At 41.0% G+C, this 21345-nt stretch overlaps 1 protein-coding gene across 1 annotated transcript in view; it reads right to left on the minus strand.

The window, feature by feature from the left end:
* LOC140724772 (centrosomal protein of 128 kDa) overlaps nucleotides 1–21345 on the minus strand; it is a 612511-nt gene that overhangs the window by 35291 nt on the left and 555875 nt on the right. The window contains exon 21 of the mRNA XM_073039351.1: nucleotides 6975–7088. Within this exon, the coding sequence (XP_072895452.1) occupies nucleotides 6975–7088 (114 nt within the window). The remainder of the gene's footprint in view (nucleotides 1–6974; nucleotides 7089–21345) is intronic.

The raw sequence follows: 21345 nt of genomic DNA on the forward strand, positions 1-21345 counted from the left end.
TTAGGTGCTTTTTTGTTAAATTCTCTTCCTTTGTAGCATATTGTTATTGTATGCTTAACCTTGCTCTGTATTAATGCTCCTCATTGGCATTTGGGGTTTTTAATTTTGTAAAATGTTTTGAAAAACTAATAAAAAAATTTAAAAAAAACACAGACTATTTCCTAAATGGGGAGAACATTCAAAAATCCAAGGTACAAGCGAACTTTGGAATCCTCGTGCAGGATTCCCTAAAAGTTAACTTACAAATTGAGTCAGTGGTGAGGAAGACAAATACAATGTTAGCTTTCATTTTGAGATGACTAGAATATAAAAGCAAGGATGTAATGCTGAGGCTTTATAAGGCACTTGGAATATTGTGAACAAGTTTTGGCCCCTTATCTAGGAAAGGATGTGCTGTCAATGGAGAGAGTTCAGAGGAGGTTCACAAGAATAACTCTGGGAATGAAAGGTTTATCATATGAGGAGTGTTTATTGTCTCTGGGCTTGTAATCAATGGAATTTAGAAGAATGATTGGGGGGAGATCTCATTGAAACCTATTGAATGTTGATAGGCCCTGATAGAGTGGATATGCAGAGGGTGTTTCCTATAGTCAGGGAGTCTAGGACCAGAGGGCACAGCCTCAGAATAGAGGGACGACTATATAGAACAGAGATGAGGAGCGATTTCTTTAGCCACACGGTGGTAAATCTGTGGAATTCATTGCCACAGGTGGCTGTGAAGGCCAGGTCATTGAGTGTATTTACAGTGGATATGATAGGTTCTTGATTAGTCAGGGCATGAAAGGTTACAGGGGAACACAGGAGAATGGAGTTGAGAAGGATGAAGTAATGGCAGAGCACACTCAATGGACAAAATGGCCTAGTCCTGCTCCTCTGCCTTATGGTCTTAAGACCAATGGAACAAAAATTGGATGACTAGCAAAAATGACCATGCTTGACACAGATGGAAAGGAAGAGTGACCAGAAGGCGAAACCTGTTATCTGACGCCTGGAGATTGGCACTCCCTAAATGGAGGACTGTCACTGTGTGTTCAGATGAGAGGGAAGAAAGGAACTTATTTTACTGTTGATGTTTGTTTTTGCTAATTTTGTTCTGCTGAGCTTTGTGGGCATGTTATGTTGGCGCTATGAAGTGTGGAAACACTGGCGGGCTGCCCTCATCATATCCTTATGTTACGTTGGCTATTAATGCAAATGACACATTTCACGCTATGTTTCGACGTACATGTGATAAATAAATGAATCTGAATCTATCTGAAGTTGGAGAACTCAGTACTGAGCTATGCAATGTGCCCATACAGAAGGTGAGGTGCTGGTCCTGAGGTATGTATTGGACCTTACTGTAACAGTGCAGGAAGTCACAAACAGAAAGGTCAGCGTGAGGGTGGGGAAGGTAAATTAGAGTGACAGACAACCAGAAGTTCAGGGTCACTTTACCAGATTGAGACACAGTAACAGATTGCAATTAGCCTTAATATCACTCTGCTTGATGACAGTTCATCAGGATTCCATCTGACATTCAAGATTGTTTAATGTCATTTCCAGTACACAAGTCTAAAGGATAACAAAGTAATTGCTATTCCAGATCCGATGCAGCACAAAAAAACACAATAATGAAAAGATAATAAATATGTTGTTGCCTCCTCAGTTCTAGGGGCTGGGACATTTCAGATCAAGTCCTCAGCATTCATAAGTAGGAGGGTCAGCAGCCAGATGTTCAGGTCTATATAGGTACCAATGACATAGGTTGGAAGAGGGTCGAGATTCTGCAAAGTGAGTTCAGGGAGTTAAGTGTATAGTTAAAGGACAGGACCTCCAGGTTTGTGATCTCAGGATTTCTACCTGTACCACATGCTGGAAAGGCCAGAAATAGGAAGATTATACAGTTTAACACGTGGTTAAGGAGATGGTGCAGGAGGGAGGGCTTCAGATTTTTTAATCATTGGGTTCTTTTCCAGGAAAGGTGGGACCTGTACAAAAGTGACGGTTTACACCTGAACTGGAAGGAGACTAACATTCTCACAGGAAGGTTTGCCAGTGCTGTACGGGGATGGGGTGTTTCATCTCGAGTTCCAAGGAGACATCCAGAGCACCAGAAAATATAGTAGAGTGGTTGTGGTGAAAGATGTTGTTAATCCTACATATAAAGTCAGGAATCAAAAGATTGAACATGATAAGACTAATGTTACTTATATTTTAATGCAAGGAATATTGTGGGAAAGGCAGATAAGCTTAGGGCAGGGATCAGCATGTAAAATTATGACATTGTAGCCATTAGTCAGACCTGCCAACAAGGAGGGCCAAAACTGTTAGCTCAATGTTCCAGGGTTGTTTTAGAAGGATTAAAGGGGAGGGGTGGCATTACTAGTCAGGGAAAATGTCACAGCAGTGCTCAGTCAGGACAGACTGGTGGCTATATAGATAGAACTGAGGAATAAGAACGGTATGACCACAATAATAGAGGGCTGGGTTACTGGGTGTAGGTGTTGATCAACCCTACTGCTTAGGGACAGTAATTGTTTTTGAGTCTCTCAATAGTACTCCTGTGACTGATAGAATGAGATGGGCAAAGACAGTATTCATAGAACTATGCACTTCAAAAGGTTATCTGTAACACACACAAAATGCTGGAGGAACTAAGCAAGATAGGCAACATCTATGCAAAAGAGTAAACAATTGAGGTTCTGGGCCAAGACCCTTCATCCGACCTGTTGAAGGGTCTCAGACTGAAATGTCGACTGTTTATTCATTTCTATCATACTGCCTGGCCTGCTGATTTCCTCCACCATTTTGTGTGGGTTGCAGTCAATTTCCAGTATCTGTAGATTTTTCATGTAAAAGATAATTTGGCCTGTTGACCCTCATTGACAAAGGTCTTACCCCCCCCGTGCCTTTCTCAAAATTATGAACTCTTTGCTTCTTCAAATATCTTTCTTGTTTTTAACAAGTACTACTGAAAGTAATACTGCAGCAATCTAGATCAAAACCAGTTAAAATCTCCTCAGGTTCCTTGGTTAATTGCACTAAATCTGTGTCATCTGATTACCCACATGGCCACCAATGGAGAACTTGCCTGGTTATATTCATGGAATTATCTGAGAGCCAGGAAAGCAGTAGAAGCTACCTCATTAAAAATAATTCAGACTTTCGCATAGTCGTGGAATTAAGGGTCCTGGGGTAGGTGGGTAGGCGGAGCAGAGTCTATATCTGGATATGAGAGATTAGGGAATGGGGACAGAAATCAACATTTTTTTTTATATCAGGAATGCAAATAATGTGCAAACAGTGAATCTAGCTGGTATGCTCTGATTTCTTGTATCCTTGAAAGCAAGTTACATTCCTCCCTCCCAATATAACTTCTGTTAAGCAGAGTGAGACTGAGTGACAGAAACAACGCAACACTAGACACATTCAGCCTGAGTTAAATAACAAGGCTGATTTCTTGAACACAAATGGTTCTGCAGATGCTAGAAATCCAGAGCAACACACACAAAATACCGGAGGAACTCAGCAGGTCAGGCAGCATCTACAAGATGGAGGAGAATAAACTGTCAATGTTCAGCAGTGAAGAAGATGGAATTCTTTCTGAGGATAATCCAGTCTGAGCATGTTAAAATCCTTCAAGTTCCTCTATGGGGGAAAAAAAACACCAACTGGCACATACCTAGCTGTGCTGTAGAAAATATGCTGATTATGTTATGAGGGAGTCAGTTTCTTGGCACACTCAGTATTTCAGACCTTGGGTGTAATAGTTCACAGAAGGACAAAGAAAAAAGTAATTACCACCACTGGGACATAGAGTTAGTAGATTGAGTCAAATCATCAGGAAAAATATTACAAGTGTATTAAGGGCCATTTCCTGTCATTTACTTGTAGCCTCGGGTCTATGATAGTACTCTTGCTTGAATTAGAGGTTGTGAGTTCAAATCCCACTCTGTGCACAATCAGTCTCTTGATCCAATAAAATAGCAATCGTTCTTCCTTAAAGGACACAATGAACTAATTTGGGCCTTTAAACTACTTATTAATGTAACTACTGAATGCATTCTTTTTTAAATTCTAGGTTTACTTCATTAACTGAATTTTAATTTCCCCAACTGCCATATGCAGTATGTAATGCTGAGGCTTTATAAGGCATTGGTCAGCCCACAATTGGAAAATTGTGAGCAGTTTTGAGGCCCTGATCTTGGAGAAAGGATGTGTTGATATTGGAGAGGGTCCAGAGGAGGTTCACGGGAATGATCCCAGGAATGACAGGGTTAACATATGACGGGCATTTGATGGCTCTAGACCTGTACTCGCTGAAGTTTAGAAGAATGAAGGGAGATCTCATTGAAACTATTTAAAGGCCTAGATATATTTAAAGGATGTTTCCAACAGTGGGGAAGTCTAGGACCATAGGGCACAGCCTCAGAATAGAAGGAAATGCCTTTAGATAGAGATGAAGAACAATTTCTTCAGTTAGAGCATGGTGAATCTGAGGAATTCACTGATGCACAGTCAAACCATTTGGGTATATTTAAAGTGGAGGTTGATGGCTTCTTGATTAGTAAGTGGATCAATAATTACAGGGAAAAGGCAAAGAATGGGGTTGAGAAGGATAATAAATCAGCCACAATGGAATGGTGGAGCATACTCGAAGATCTGAATGGCCAATTTTACTCTTGTGTCTTAGGGTCTTATGGGTTGTATTGGGATTTGAAATTGTCTCTCAATTATTATTCCATGTTTGTAATGTCCAACTACGTAATCAATGTACTGCCAAATCATACACCATTTCAGATAGCCCAGCCAACATACTTCTCACAATAACATAGACTGCTTCAGTCCATTATTCCAACGCCATTGTAAAACCGTGTGAAAATTGGTTGTACTTCTGTCATTTGCCGGTCAAAAATATCTCATTGACTGCGAAGTGCTTTCACACATATTGAGGATGTAAAATGCACGATAAAAATTTATAACATTTTTATTGCACAACATTTGTATCACACAACAGATTGATGTGGGTCTAAAGGATTTCTCAACCATTTCTATTCCTTGAGACTAACGAGAAGGATTTCTTATTATGTGACCATATGTTGTATATTGACCATAACATGGCCCCAATTATATTCTTTTGTACATTTATGCTATTAAATTATGATTTTTTCCAGAATATTATGTCTCTGATGCTTTGTCCCTGTGATGTTGCTACAGGGAAACTTTTTAATGCACCTGTTAATACATGTACCGTACTGTGCAAAAGTCTCAGGGACACACAGTATATAGAGCTAAGGTGCACAGTACTGTATTTGTCACTGTGGAGTGGAGAACAAGTTTGTAAGTCTAGTAGGAGTAAAGGATGTTGGGAATGGCAAGGGTGATACTTGCTAGTTGCCCAGCACAATGCTCATTGATTTGATTTGATGCAAAATGACATATTTCACTGTACAACAAACAAAAGAAAAACCGCAGATGCTGGATTCAAGCAACACACACAAAACACTGGAGGAACTTAGCAGGTCAGGCAGCATCAATCGAAAAGAGTAAATAGTCAATGTTTTGGGCCGAGACCATTCATCAGGTCCTGAGGAAACATCTCAGCCTGAAACTCTTTTCCAAGGATGCTGCCTGACCTGCTAAGTATTTCACTGTATGTTTTGATGTACATATGACAAATAAAGCTAAACTTTAGAACAGGGACAAAGTGAAGACAGTGGGGGAAACAGCAACAGGTAAAGATCTTTCAATCATTTCAAAGGAGTAACAAATTCCTTTGTTATTTCCTTTGTTTTGCAGGTTGTGAACAAATTTTGCTCTGTGCCTTGGAGTGAGAGCTGTAAGGACTGACTTAATCAATTCCTGGGTGAAAGCTTTCTTCTAAGAGAGACTGAATATATTTTTTTCTTTACTTATTGGAGCTCATTAGATTGAGAGATCATCACAATAATACAGAGGATCTGAGGAGGGTTGACCAGGTAGGCACTAAAAGGATTTTCTTGCAGGCTGAGGAATTCAGAGGTTTGGAGAATGGTGTCAAAATAAGGCAATTACAATGAGGAGAAATTTCTTTACAGTTGCAAAAATATCTGGAGATCTCTTCCAAAGAATCCAGTGTGAAGTGGCAGGTACAATTGGTAGACGGAGATCTCGCATAAAATTCTCCCCACTTAAGTTTTAGCTGCCCTCCTCTCCCTTTCCACTTTGTTCAGTTCAATAAATGAACTCACTCATCTCAGTTTCCAGTTCAACCAACGGTATTTTCTTGATGCATGTCCTCACAGACCTATTATCTCTACTCAACACATCCTGTTCTTTTTGTTTATTTAGGACTTTACCTTAGTTGGTAGAGAAACTTAACATTTCAGCAATATACACTCAGATTGGAGGAGTAATACCTCATATTCTGTCTGAGTAACCTCCAAACTGATGGCATGAACACTGATTTCTCTAGCTTCCAATAATTCCTCCCTTCTCTCCTTCTCACTTTTACTATTTACCTATTCTGGTTTCCCCCTCATTTCTTTCCTTTCCATACCTGTCGATCACCTCCCTCTGGTGTCTCTCCACCACTTTCTTCCATTGTCCACTCTCCTCTCCTATCAGATTCCTTCTTCTTCATCCCTTTTCCACCTATCACCTGCAAGCTCCTCACTTCACCCTCACCTCCCCCCAACCCACTAACCTTGCCCCTCACCTGATCTCACCTATCATCTGTCAACTTCTTCCTCTCTCTCTCTCTCTCCACCTTCTCATTCTGGTTTCTGCCCCCTTCCTTTCCAGTCCTGATGAAGGATCTCAAGCAGGAACATCAATTGTTTATTTCCCTCCATAAACGCTGCCTGACTTGATGAATTTTCCAACACTTTGTGTCTATTATTCAAAATTTCCAGCATTTGCAGAATCTCTTGTGTTTAACATTTCAGCAAGGGCTTTGCCACGAACATCCTGAACCCATGGACGAAATGCTGCAAAAATTCACATCACTTTACCTGGTGTGCCTGGATTCTCCTTGTTGAGTCTTGCAACTGCTGTTGTAAGGAGGTCACTATCTCTTTATACTTTGTGTACCGTTCTTCTATCATATCCCGGTGATGCTGGGAACGCTGCAAAAACAGAACATCTTAGTGCAAGAGGAAGAACCAGCTTCAATGTACAAAAAACTTCTCAAGCAAGTGCAAACAATGTTTTGAGGTGATATAATTTTTTTAATTGATTTTTTACAATCCGGAAGCACTGATCTGAAAATACAATAGCTAGGTATGTTCAGGTGACAACAGAACCAATAATAATAATAGAAAAAGCTGGGAGCACTCAGCAGTTCTGTCAGAAAATGTGAAGGGGAAAGATGGCCAACTGTTTCAGGCACAGACTTTGAGACTGTAATTCCTCAAAGTTTTAATCCTGGATGGAATGTTCACTAAAAGCCTGAAAACAGATACAAGCCTGAAAGCACGCACCACCAAACTCAAAGACAATTTCTACCACACTATGATGAAGCTATTGAATGATTCCCTACATTAAAGCCTTGACCTCACAATCCATCTTCTTATGATCTTGTACTTTATTGTCTACCTGCACTGTACTTTCTCTGGAGCTGTTACACTTTATTCTGCATTTTGTTACAATGCAGCAGGCCAGGCAGTATCTATAAGGAGAAGCACTATCGACATTTCGGGCCAAGATCCTTCGTCAGGACTAACTGAAAGGAACGATATAGTAAGAGATTTGAAAGTAGTGGGGGGAGGGGAAAATGCAAAATGATAGGAGAAGACCGGAGGGGGTGGGATGAAGCTGAAAGCTGGAAAGGTGATAGGCAAAAGTGATACAGCGCTGGAGAAGGGAAAGGATCATGGGACGGGAGGCGTAGGGAGAAAGAAAGGGGGAGGGGAGCACCAGAGGGAGATGGAGAACAGGCAGAGAGATGGGCAGAAAGAGAGAAAAAAAAGGAGGGGGGAAAACACCAAATATATCAGGGATGTGTGGCCACTGGGAGATCCTGCTTTCTCTGGCGGACAGAATGTAGGTGCTCAGCGAAACAGTCTCCCAGTCTGCGTCGGGTCTCACCAATACATGACGGTCTCCCAGTCTGTGTCGGGTCTCACCAATATATGACAGTCTCCCAGTCTGCGTCGGGTCTCACCACCTACGCTCTGTCCACCAGAGAAAGCAGGATCTCCCAATGGCCACACATTTTAATTCCATGTCCCATTCCCATTCTGATATGTCTATCCATGGCCTCCTCTACTGTCAAGATGAAGCCACACTCAGGTTGGAGGAACAACACCTTATATACCAGCTGGGTAGCTTCCAATCTGATGGCATGAACATTGACTTCTCTAACTTCCATTAATGCCCCCCTCCCTTTCTTACCCCATCCCTGATATATTTAGTGTTTCCCCTCTCCTTTTTTTTTCTCTCTTTCTGCCCATCACTCTGCCTGTTCTTCTTCTCCCTCTGGTGCTCCCCTCCTCCTTTCTTTCTCCCTAGGTCTCCCGTCCAATGATCCTTTCCCTTCTCCAGCTCTGTATCCCTTTTGCCTATCACCTTTCCAGCTCTTAGCTTCATCCCACCCCCTCCGGTCTTCTCCTATCATTTTGCATTTTCCCCTCCCCCTCCTACTTTCAAATCTCTTACTATCGTTCCTTTCAGTTAGTCCTGACGAAGGGTCTCGGCCCGAAATGTCGACAGTGCTTCTCCTTATAGATGCTGCCTGGCCTGCTGCGTTCCACCAGCATTTTGTGTGTGTTGCTTGAATTTCCAGCATCTGCAGATTTCCTCGTGTCTGCATTTTGTTATTGTTTTGCCTTGTACTTCCTTAATGCCCTGTGTAATGATTTGATTTGTATGATGAGCATGCAAAACAAGTTTTTCACTCTGTCCCTGTAACCAATTCTAATTCCAACCTGTAGGTTTCTTCAAATTTAAAACACAAGATGCTCTGTAGATGCTGAAAATCTTTAGCAACACATATAAAGTGCTGGAGGAATCTAGCAAGTCACTCAGCTATGAGGAGGAATGAAGTCATCATTTTGGCCGAGACCCTTCATCAGGACTGGAAAAGAAGGAGTTTTTCCAGAATTTTGTGTGTGTTCATCAAATCCAGGTTTGCATGGCTGATAGGCTAAGATTCCATTAGTATGTTGTGGTCAGGGTGGGACTTGAAGTGTTAAAGACCATTGGCAGCTGTGCCTCTGCAGGCCATCCTTTTTGGAAATCCCTCTCACCACCTTCCTCAACACCTCTTTCAACTGATCATTTTGTCAGTCTCCTGTAATCTCTTCCTCTGCACCAATGTTATGATGCCACAACATACTGCCTTGGGACAATTAGAAGGTATTAAACACATGATAGCAAGGACTGTCAATACACAGACTGCAGTGTAATTACTGATTATGTTCTCAAGTCACTGGAGCTGTCAGCCAAAGATCAGTAAACAGGACTTCTACTGGAGATAGAACATCTCCCAGACCAGAGAAGGGAGTTCAAACATCTAGTCTGACTAGTTCAGTCACATCTTTTAGACAAATTGTTAAGTGGAGGCCATTTGCTCCTATGAAGGAGACCCTGTGACAGGATATTAAGAAAGATAGACAGATACTTGATTGGTCCCAAAGGAAATTACAGTATGTCAGTACAAGTGCACAGATACACAAATATACAAGAAAGAATAAAAAATAAATTACCTCAAACAGTCTAAAAGGAGGGGGTTATCACTTCTCTGGCACCTAAATCATCCTTGGCGTTCCCTTATACTACCTATTCCTCAACCAACATTACAAAAGCAACATTACTAACCCTAATGCATGTGTTGTACTGTTCTATGTTTCATCACAATTCCTGAAAAGCCTGGACCTTCAAAACCTACAAGAATTTGTAAAGTCTAAGTAAGTTACAATGGTCAGGAAAGTGTCTAGAACCTTCTCAAGACAGAACTGGCCTGAAATGTCATCCATACTTTTCTCACATTCACGTAAAATCAGTACAACCTATCAGTCATGTGACCTTTTAGCAGCACGTACCACACAGAACGGATATAGTTTCTCACATTTAATTGTGGACCAAAACATACATTTCTTATAACAAGTAGCATTGCAGTAGATTATAGATTTGCCTCAAGGCTCCATTTAATCTTCATGTTTTACAAGATGCTGCAATAAATCTCAATGCAATAAATGCAACCTATAGACTCACTTTCAAGGACTCTACAATTCAAGTTCTCACTACTATTTATTTAGTTTTTATTGTATTTCACAGAAGTTTGGCACAAGTCCCCAAATCCTAAGGTCTTACTATAGGGGCACAATTGAGATCATCCTGACTGGCTGCCTGGTATGAGAACTGTACTTTGCTCAATTGCAAGACTCTGCAGAGAGTGGTGCCGACAGCCCAGCGCATCTGTAGAAGTGATCTTCCCACTATTCAGGACATTCACAGAGACAGGCGAGTTAAAAGGGCCTTAAGGATCATCGGAGACCCGAGTCGCCCCAATCACAAACTGTTCTAGCTGCTACCATCCGGGAAATGGTACCGCAGCATAAAAGCCAGGATCAATAGGCTCTGGGACAGCTTCTTCCACCAGGCCATCAGACTGATTAATTCACGCTGATACAATTGCATTTCTATGCTATATTGACTGTCCTAATGCACATAATATTTATTACAATTACTATAAATTGCACATTTAGAGGGAGATGTAAAGATTTTTACTCCTCATGTATGTGAAGGATGTAAGAAATAAAGTCAATTCAATTCAATTATTTTCTTATGGTTGTTTGTGAGTCTGTGTGTAGTTTTTCATTGATTCTATTGCATTTCTTTGTTCTACTGTGAATCTTACTTAACCGGTATGATGGAAACGTGCTCAGATCATAAGTGCTATTTGTGCTATTTGCTATGTACAGTGCACTGCATGCAGTTGGTAATGTGTGTTGCACCTTGGCCCTGAAGGAATGCTGTTTCATTTGGCTGTATACAGACAGACAGACATACTTTATTGATCCCGAGGGAAACTGGGTTTCGTGAATGCCTTAATGATAATTAAACTTGAACTTGAATGCCCACAAGAAGATGAATCCTAGAGTAGTATATGGTAACTGATACATACTGTATGTACTTTGATAATAAATTTACCTTATACTTTCTACTTTCTTTGACCTATTTCAGAAAATTTCTTTTTGGCATTTTTTTCCACCCAACTCTTGCTTTGATCTTTATCTTATTTCATCACTTCTTCAGTTTAATGAAAATGAAGATCTATGAGGTTAGTATCAGCATACAGACACTTCCATTCTCCTCACTACTACAGACCAGCAGTTACAGCAGTGTTTCTGACTAAGAATATCCTTTAAAAATAACATGCAGTACATTGATTTCAAGGAACTATATCACATATTGGATACAAATCAGTTACCAAGTCCAAGTGTTTCCAAAGTTGCATTCACTGATTCTGCACATGCAAGAAATCTGGATCAACGCACACACAAAATGCTAGAGGAACTTAGCAGGTCAGGCAGCATCTATGGAGGGAAAGAGCAGTAGAAGTTTCAGGCTGAGGCCTGATGTGTCTACACATCCTTCTTATAATATGGCAACCAGAGGTGCACACAGTACTCTGTGCATTCTGACTAAAGTTAGTTCATAGGACCATAAGACATAGGAGCAGAATTTGACCATACAGCACATTAAGTCTGCTCTGCCATTCAATCATTGCTGATTATCCTTCTCAACCCTATGCTTCTGTCTTCTTTGACACCCTTACTAATCAAGATCCTATCAACCTCTGCTTTAAGTATACCTTGGCCTTCATAGCTATCTGTGGCAATTTCCACAGATTTTCCACTCTCCTGCTAAAGAAATCCCTCCTCATCTCTGTCCAAAAGAGAAATCCTTATATTCTGAGACTGTGCTCTCTGGTCCTAGACCGTCCCACTATTGGAAACATCCTTTCTATGTCCACTCTATCTAGTCCTTTCAGTGAGAGTTTGACACAATCAGAGCATAACTTCTTACTGTTATACCCAACAGCCCTACCAATGAAGGCAAGCATGACATATCTCTTCTTTACCACACTTTTCACTTGTGTCGCCACTTTCAGTGAACTATGCAACTGGACCCCAAGATCCCTTTATACCTCAATGCTATTAAGGAATCTACCATTAACTGTATACTTTCCCTTTTCTCTGAGGATCATCACCTGGTCACATTGGAGAGGCTTGTGAGATCCCAAGAGCAGTGTTGTCTGAAGTTTTGCACCTGGTAGGGTCACCCACAGTAGTAAGGTCAAGGGGGAGGTTCCAGACAAAGAGCGATCTAAACAAGGTATCAATGGCGGAGCTTTTGCAAGATGATGACACATCACAGTGGCAGTGAAGGTGGAGAAAGGTGAAGGGTCCCCAGTCATCTTGCATTTCATGCCTCTGGACTCTGATCCCAATCTGTCAAGGACCATGTGGTGGCTGCCTGTGCATCACCCTTCCCACGTTGAACAAAGTCATATACAGGCGTTCTTCGTTAAGGGAACAACCACTCAGGAGAATATCAGACTCAACTTGAGTGATTGCTCTTGTATAAGTTTGTCCTTTCACTTAACCTCACAAAGTGCCACACTTCACACTTGGCCAGATTAAAACTCCCTCCCCTCCCCCCCCCCCCCCCCCATAGATGCTGCCTGACTTGCTGAGTTCCTGCAGCATTTTGTGAGTATTACTTAAGATTTCCAGCTTCTGAAGAATCTTTTGCATTTACATATCCTGCTGTATCTTGTGACGGCCTTTACACAGTCCATAACTCCACCAATCTTGGTGAAATACACTAAGTTCCTAATATACGCATCTATATCTTCATCATAAACAAAAGAGGTCCACAGAAAAAAACACTGGTGACAGACCTTCAGCCATAATAACTGCTTTCCAGCTCTACCCTTACTCATTTATGAGCAACCCAGGAGAAATTTCAAACTTGAAATCAGTGCTTCTCTCATGACTTTGAGAGACTCATGCACAGAAGGTCAGGATGCATTCTTACATACACAAGTCTGTGCTAGTTCCACACATAGAAAAATCATTCTCCTTTGACTATACTGTATTATTATGCTTCGTGGCAACCAAGAATCCCTAGGGATTTGTCTTTTAGATGGAACACTATCCAAAGGGCATAGATAGGGCAAATTTATTTAGTCATAGAATCATAAAGCACTAGTGCACTAAAACAGGCCTAGTCCTATCGACGCACACTTGGACCATAGCCTCCATACCAATCTCATCCATGTACATATCCTATCTTCTCTTAAATGAAGCAATCAAACCCACATTCACCACTTCTACTGGCAGCTCATTCCACACTCTCATCACCTTCAGTGAAGAATATTTCGTCTTTTATCCTTAACCCATGATGTCCAGTTCTAGCCTCACCCAATCTCTGTGGGAAAACCCTGCTTGCAGTTACCCTAGCATAATCCCTTCTTTAATTTGTTTTCCTCCATCAAACCTCAATTCACTCCCCTACACTGTAGGAATAATGTCCTAACTTTTTCAACCTTTCACTATAATTCAGGTCCTAAATTCTTGGCAATATCCTTGTAAATTTTCTCTGTACTCTCTCAATCTTATTGATATCTTTCTTATAGGAGGGTGACCAGAACTGCACACAGTACTGAGAATCAGATTCAGAATCAGGTTTAATATCACTAACATATGTCATGAAATGTATTGTTTTTTTGGCAGCAGTACTCTAAAGTTACAATAAAAATATATAATTAAAAAATAGTGCAATAAGAGATCAAAAATATTGAGGTACTATCCATGGTTGGTTCATTGTCTGTCTAGAAATCTGATGGCGGAGAGGAAGAACTCTTCCTAAAATGTTGAGTGTGTGTCTTCGGGGTCCTGCGGCTCCTCTCTGATGGTAGCGGTAAGAAGAGGTCATGCCTGGGTGATAGAGGTCCTTAATGATGGATGCTATCTTTTTGAGGCATCACCTTTTGAGGATGCCTTCGATGGTGGGAAGGTGAGTGCCCATGATGGAGTGGGCTAAGTTTGAAATACTCTGCAGCCTTTTCCAAGTCTATGTAGTGGCCCTTCCAAATATCTGAGATGCAAAGGGACTTGGGAGCCCTTGTGCAGAACAACCTAAAGGTGAACTTGCAGGTAGAGTTGGTGCTGTGGAAGGCAAATACAATGTTAGCATTCATTTCTAGAGGTCTAGAATACAAAAGCAGGGATGTGATGCTAACTTTTATAAGGCACTGGTGAGGCCTCACCTTGAGTATTGTGAACAGTTTTGGGCTCTTCATCTAAGGAAAGGTGTGCTGGCATTGGAGGGGGATTGGAGGAGATTCACAGGGATGATTCTAGGAATGAAAGGGTTATCATATGAAGAACATTTGATAATTCTGGGTCTATACTTGCTGGAACTTAGAAGGATGAGGGGGTATCTCATTGAAACCTTTTGAATGTTGAGAGGCCTAGACAGAGTAGATGTGGAAAGGATGTTTCCCATGGTGGGGGAGTCTAGGACAAGAGGAGACGGCCTCTGGATAGAGGAGCATCCATTTAAAACAGAGATGTGGGGAAATTTCTTTAGCCAAAGGGTGATGAATTTGTGGAATTTATTACCATAGACAGCTGTGGAGACCAGGTCGTTGGGTGTTTTTAAGGCAGAACTTGATAGGCTCTTAATTGGACATGGCATGGGGAGAAGGCCGGGAACTGGGGCTGAAGAAGGGAAAAAGGATGAACCATGATTGAATGGTGGAGCAAATGGCCTAATTCTGCTCCTATATCTTGTGGTCTTATACAACTTCAATATAACATTCCAACTCCTGTACTCAGAACATTGATTTACAAAGGCCAATGTACCAGATGCTCTCTTTGCAATTTGAGGGACATAGACAGAATAAATACACACAATCTTATTTCCAGGATTGGGAAGTCATGAACTAGAAGGCATTGGTTTATGATGAGAGGGGCAGATTTAATAGGAACTGGAAGGGTAGCCTTTTCATCCAAGATACCTTAGGGACTGCTAGTATAGTCAACAAATAGCGAAAAGAGTAGAATTCATTGGCACAGATGGCTGTGGAGGCCAAGTCATTTTAGATATTTAAAGCAGAAGTTGAGAGGGCATTAAAGGTTATGGACAGAAGACAGGAAAATAGGGCTGAGAGGGTTAATAAATCTGCCATGAAGGAATGGTGGGACAGACTCAATGGGCTGAATGGCCTTTGGCTCCTATATCTTATGGTTTTACAGTCTTATACCAAGTGTCCTCTGTTGCATAAATTGTTTTAGATTTAGCTCCTACCATTGCTCTGTGACTCTGTCTGGTTATTGAGATTGACTTTTGATGACCACATTTCAGAAAATAATTCATTACCTATATTCCCTTCCACCAGCTTTAACAACTCCTAGTATTCATTCAGCTCTCAAAACTAAAGCCAACACAATCTCAATATGACCTTGCACCATATCGTTCATCTGCACGGCACTTTAGTCTGCATTGTTATTTTTTTACCTTGTTCTACCTCAATACACTGTATATCTGATCTGTATAATAAGTATACAAGACAAAGTTTTCACTGTAACTTGGACAATAATAAATCAATTCCAATTAGCAATGAGAAGATGGCCTAGCAGCCAAAGTTTTTCCATAGAGTATATTTTTATGAGATTAAAGATTAGCTTTATTTCTTGCATGTACATCAAAACATTGAAGCACACAATGAAATGTGTCATTTGCGTTCATGACCAACGCTGTCTGGATATGTGCAGGGGCAGCCCCAAAGTATCACTACACTTCCGGCGCCAACATAGCATGCCCACAACTTATTAAAAGTAAGTCTTTGGAATGTGGAAGAAATCCGGAAAACCTGGGGGAAAACCTTACGGTCAGGGGGAGAAAGTACAAACTCCTTACAGACAGTAGGGGGAATAGAACCTCAATCTTACAGCTGGCACTACTGTACTGCCATTCTACGCTACCTTGCTGTCCACATTATACAGCTGGGTAGGAATTATTCTCTGTTAAGGTTGCCTTAACAATGGATATCCCAAATTTGTTGCAATATTAAATTTCAAATGTAATTTTGTTTCTAAGTTCTATCAATGATATAGAATTTGTTTGAGAGATTGTGCATAAAAACTTGTCCCCATCCAGATACAGCGAGGCAGAGTGAAACATTTCTCCTTTCATTATCACTTTGCCTCTCATCAACTTGAAACCTTTGATTTTCTACCATCAGAACAGACATCAGAGCTAGCCAACAAAATGATTTTTTAAATAAAAATCTTTCATAGGTCCAACAGCCTGCTTTTCGATGTCACTGAAGATATTTTCAGCTCAATGCAATAACTCAGCTCTTCAATTAGTTTAAAAGCCTGAATAATTTTACTGAAGATGCAGTCATCATCGGGACATACTTATTATGGCCTGTTGAAGGGACTCGCCCTGAATCATTTATTATTTATTCTTTATTCCTTTATTCTTCTCTATAGATGCTGCCTGACCTGCTGAGCTTCTCCAGCATTTTGTGGGTGTTATTCTGGATTTACAGCATTTGCAGAACCTCTTGTGTAAATAAGAACTGCAAAATCTTTGGCTCCTATATCTTATGGTCTTTTGGTCTTATTGGCTTATAACAAGTGGCCACTGTTGTATAAGTTGTTTTTGACTTAAATCCCTCAATTTCCCTTCCAACTCAATTCAGTAACTTGATCTGCAAAATCTTTCCCAATAGGAGAACAATAAAAGTAAATTTATTATCAAAATACATATACAGTATGTCACCATATACAACCCTGAGATTCATTTTTTGCAGGCATTCACAGTAAATCCAAGAAACACAATAGAATCAATGAAATAAGATGGACAAGCAATTAATATGTAAAAGACAACAAACTGCATAAATACAAAAAGGAAGAGAAAAAACTAATAATAATAATAACAATAAATAAATAAGCAATATTTATCAAGAACACAAGATGAAGAGTCCTTGAAAATAAGTACATAGGTTGTGGGAACAGGTCAGTGATAGGGTGAATGAAGTTATTTCCTCTGATGAGAAGAGTCTGATGATTGAGGGGTAATAACTGCTCCTGAACCTAGTGGTGTGAGTCCTGATGCTCCTGTATCACCTGTATGATGGCAGCAGTGAGAAGAGAGCATGGCCTGGAAGGTGAGGGTCCTTGATGATGCTGCTTTCCTGTGACAGCACTCCATGCAACTATGCTCATGGTGGGGAGAGATTTACTCATGATGGACTGGGGTTATATCCACTACATTTTGCAGGAACTTCCATTCAAAGGTATTGGTCTTTCTATACCATGCTGTGACACAACCAGTCAATATACTCTCTGCCACACATTTCTAAAAGTTTTCCAAATCTTTGCAAACTTATAAGTAAGCAGAGGCGCTGCTGTGCTTTCTTTGTAATGGCACAGACGTGCTGGGCCCAGGACAGATCCTATGGAATGATAACACTGAGGAATTTAAAGTTGCTGACCCTCTCCACCTCTAATCTTCTGATGAGGACTGGTCAATGGACCTCCAATTTACTCCTCAAGTCAATAATCAGCTCCTTGATCTTGCTGACATTGAGTGAAAGTTTGTTGTGGCACCACACAGCTAGATTTTCAATCTCTCTCCTATATGCTGATTCATGACCACTTTTGTTTGGCCAAGACTTTTAGTTTGACAACAATGAAAAATGCAAAATATATATTATTTTGTCTATAAGACCATAAGACAAAGAGCAGAATTTGGACACTCATGCCATCAAGTCTACTCTGCCATTCCCTCATCGCTGATTTATTATCCCTCTCAACCCCATTTCCCTGCCTTCTTCCTGTAACCTCTGACACCTTGACTAATCAAGAATCTACCAACCTTCATTTCAATAGACTCAATGCCTTGGCCTCCACAGCCATTTGTGGTAATGAATTTCATAGGTTCTTCACCTCTGGCTAAAGAAATTCCTCCTAATCTCTGATCTAAATGGACATCACTCTATTTGAAGCTGAGCTCTCTGGTCCTGGACTCACCCAGTATAGAATACATCCTCTGCATATTCACTCAATCTTGGCTTTTCAATATTTGATAAGGTTCAATGAGATCCCTTCCCACCCCCACTCATCTAAACTCCAGTGAGTACAGGCCCAGAGCCATCAACCACTCCTCATACATTAACACTTTAATTGCCAGGATCATTCTCATGAACCTCCTCTGGACCCTCTCCTAAGCCAACTTTTTCAGATAAGGGGACCAAAACTACTCATGATACTCCAAGTCCAGTCTGACCAATGCCTTATAAAGAGTCAGCATCACATCCTACATTCTTATATTCTAGTTTTCTCAAAATGAATGATAATATTGCATTTGCTTTCCTTACCAATGACTCAACCTGCAAGTTAACCTTTGGGGAATTCTGCATGAGGGGAAACATCCTTTCCATGTCTACTCCATCTAGGCCTTTCAACATTCAAAATGTTTCAAAGAGATCCCCCCCCCCCCCATCCTTCTAACTTCTAGCGAGTACAGATCCAGGGCTTTCAAATGTTTGTCGTATGATAAACCTTTAAGGAAACCATGCTGACTTTGTCGTATCTTGCCCTGTATCACCAAGTACTCCATAACCTCATCCTTAACATTTGACTCCAACATCTTCCAACCAATGAAATCAGGCTAACTGATCTATAATTTCTTTTCTGCTGTCTTCCTCTTTCCTTGAAGAGTGGTGTGACATTTACAATTTTCCAGTTCTCTGGCACCATGCCGGAGTCCAATGATTTTTTTGAAAGATTATTACTAATGCCTCCACAATCTCTACTGCTGCCTCCTTCAAATCCCTAGGGTGCAGTTGATCTGGTCCACGTGACTAATGTACCCTTAGGTCTTTCAGCTTTTTGAACACCTTTTTCCTTGTAGTAATAACTGAACTCACTTCTCTTCCCTCGTATCTTTCAACATTTAGCACATTGCTAGTGTCTTCCACAGTGAAGACTGAAGCAAAATATTCATTTAGTTTATCTACCATCTCCTTGTCCTCAGTTATTATTTCTCTGACCTAAATTTCTAGTGGTCCTATATTCACTCTCATTTTTCTTTTATTTTTTCACATACTTGAAAAAGCTTTTACTATCCATTTTGATATTGCTTTCATATTTCATCTTTTCCCTTCTAATGATTTTTTTAGTTGCTCCTTGTAGGTTTTTAAAAGCTTCCCAATCCTCATTTTTTCACTAATATTTGCTTTGTTGTATGTCCTCTCTTTTGCTTTTACATTGTCTTTGACTTCCCTTGTCAGTCACAGTTACACTATTTTGAATTTTGAGTACTTCTTTGTGTTTGGAATACATCTATCCTGCACCTTCCTCATTTTACCCAGAAACTCATGTGATTGCTGCTCTGCTGTTATCCCTACCAGCAGCTCCTTCCAATTTACTTTGGCCAACTCCTCTCCGATACCACTGTAATTTCCTTTACTCCATTGAAATACTGCTATGTCTTACTTTACTTTCTCCCTATCAAATTTCAAGTTGAACTCAATCACATTGTGATCACTGCCTCCTAATTGTTCTTTTACCTTAAGCTCCCTAATCACCTCCAGTTCATTACATAACACTCAATGCAGTATAGCTAGTCCTTTATAGCCCTATAGGTTCAATGGCAAACTGCTCTAAAAATCCACCTCATAGGCATTCAACAAACTCACTCTCTTGTGATCCATTACCAACCTGATTTTCCCCAATCAGCATGCATGTTGAAATCTCCCATGACTATCATAACATTGCCCTTTTGATACACCTTTTCTACTTCTTGTTGTAAACAGTGGTTCACATCACAGCTACTGATAACTGCCCATCAGGGTTCTTTATATCTTGCAGTGTGTTAACTCAACCCACAAGGATGCAACATCTTCCTATCCTATCTTTCTACTAATTTTTACCATTCTTTACCAGCAGAGCTATTCCATCCCCTCTACCTACCTTCCTATCCCTCTGATACAATGTGTAACCTTGGACATTCAGTTCCCAACTACATCTAACTTTATCTTCTCTCTCTTAAATTGCATGGTGAATTGTATCATATTATGATCACTGTCTCCTAAGGGTTCTTTTACCCTAGGCTCCCTAATCAAATCTGGTTCATTACACAACACCCAATTCAGAATTGCCTTTCTAGTAGTGGGCTCACCACAAGCTGTTCTAAAAATCTGTCTTGTAGGCACTCTACAAATTCCCTCCCTTGGGATCTAGTACCAACCTGATTTTCCAATCTACTTGCATATTGAAATTCCCCCCGACTATCGTTGTCACAAACATGGATTTGGCAGCGCTTGTGAAAATGCACGTGTCAGCTAATTATTATTTAATTGTGATAGTACTTAACTCCATACTTGTCGTCGTAGTGCTTGTCAAGACTTGGACAGAGCACAGCAACGCTCTGCAGCCTGTTTGCTTTCGGCCTTCCCCGAGAAATTGGACCTTCAAGTCAACTGATTCTGAAGACTAGCGGTATTCATTTAATATTTAGATTTTCTTTACAGCTGCAGTGTAGGCTTCATTTCCCATTTGAGAGTTTTAGTTAACAGCCCTATTTGGCCTAGCGTTTATTGTTTATTTTCACTTTAACACGGTTTGCATTAAAGTTTGTGAACTATCAACCTGCTTCAGTTTCTCTCACTCCACACTTGAGCCATATCCAAATCTGACTGTCAAGGAGGCCCTGGAGGAATGACGACACTGGCTGGAGGGGGCAGAGCATCCATTCTTGGTCTGGACAGATCACAAGAACCTCTCCTATATTCAGGATGCTAAGAGACTCAACTCTCATAAAGCCCGGTGGACTCTTCTTCACACGGTTCAATTTCATCCTCACTTATCGTCCCAGCAGCAAGAATACAAAAGCTGATGCTCCCTCCTGGCAGTTCGATAGATCTGAGGACAATGCCAATCCAGAGCCCATTCTTCTTCGCTTGTGTATCGCTACTCCGGTGATCTGGGGAATAGAGGCAGAGGTGAGGGCCGCTCAAAACTCAGATCCAGACCCGGATGGAGGACCTCCCAACCGGTTGTTTGTCCCTGCAGTGGTGTGTTCCAACGTGTTGGAATGGGGTCACTCCTCCCGTCTGGCTGGACATCCAGGAATTCAACGGACTCAGGAGTTTATAAAGAGACAATTTTGGTGGCCATCTATGTCCCAGGATGTCCATGACTTTGTATCTGTCTGTCCCACCTGCGCTCGGAACAAGACATCACGGCAGCGTCCTGCGGGCCTGTTATGCCCACTGCCTGTGCCCCACCACCCCTGGTCCCACCTTTCAGTAGATTTCATCACTGGTGTGTCCCCGTCTAATGGACACACTAT

The sequence above is a fragment of the Hemitrygon akajei genome, chromosome 3, assembly GCF_048418815.1.
Source record: "Hemitrygon akajei chromosome 3, sHemAka1.3, whole genome shotgun sequence".
Lineage (NCBI taxonomy): Eukaryota > Metazoa > Chordata > Chondrichthyes > Myliobatiformes > Dasyatidae > Hemitrygon > Hemitrygon akajei.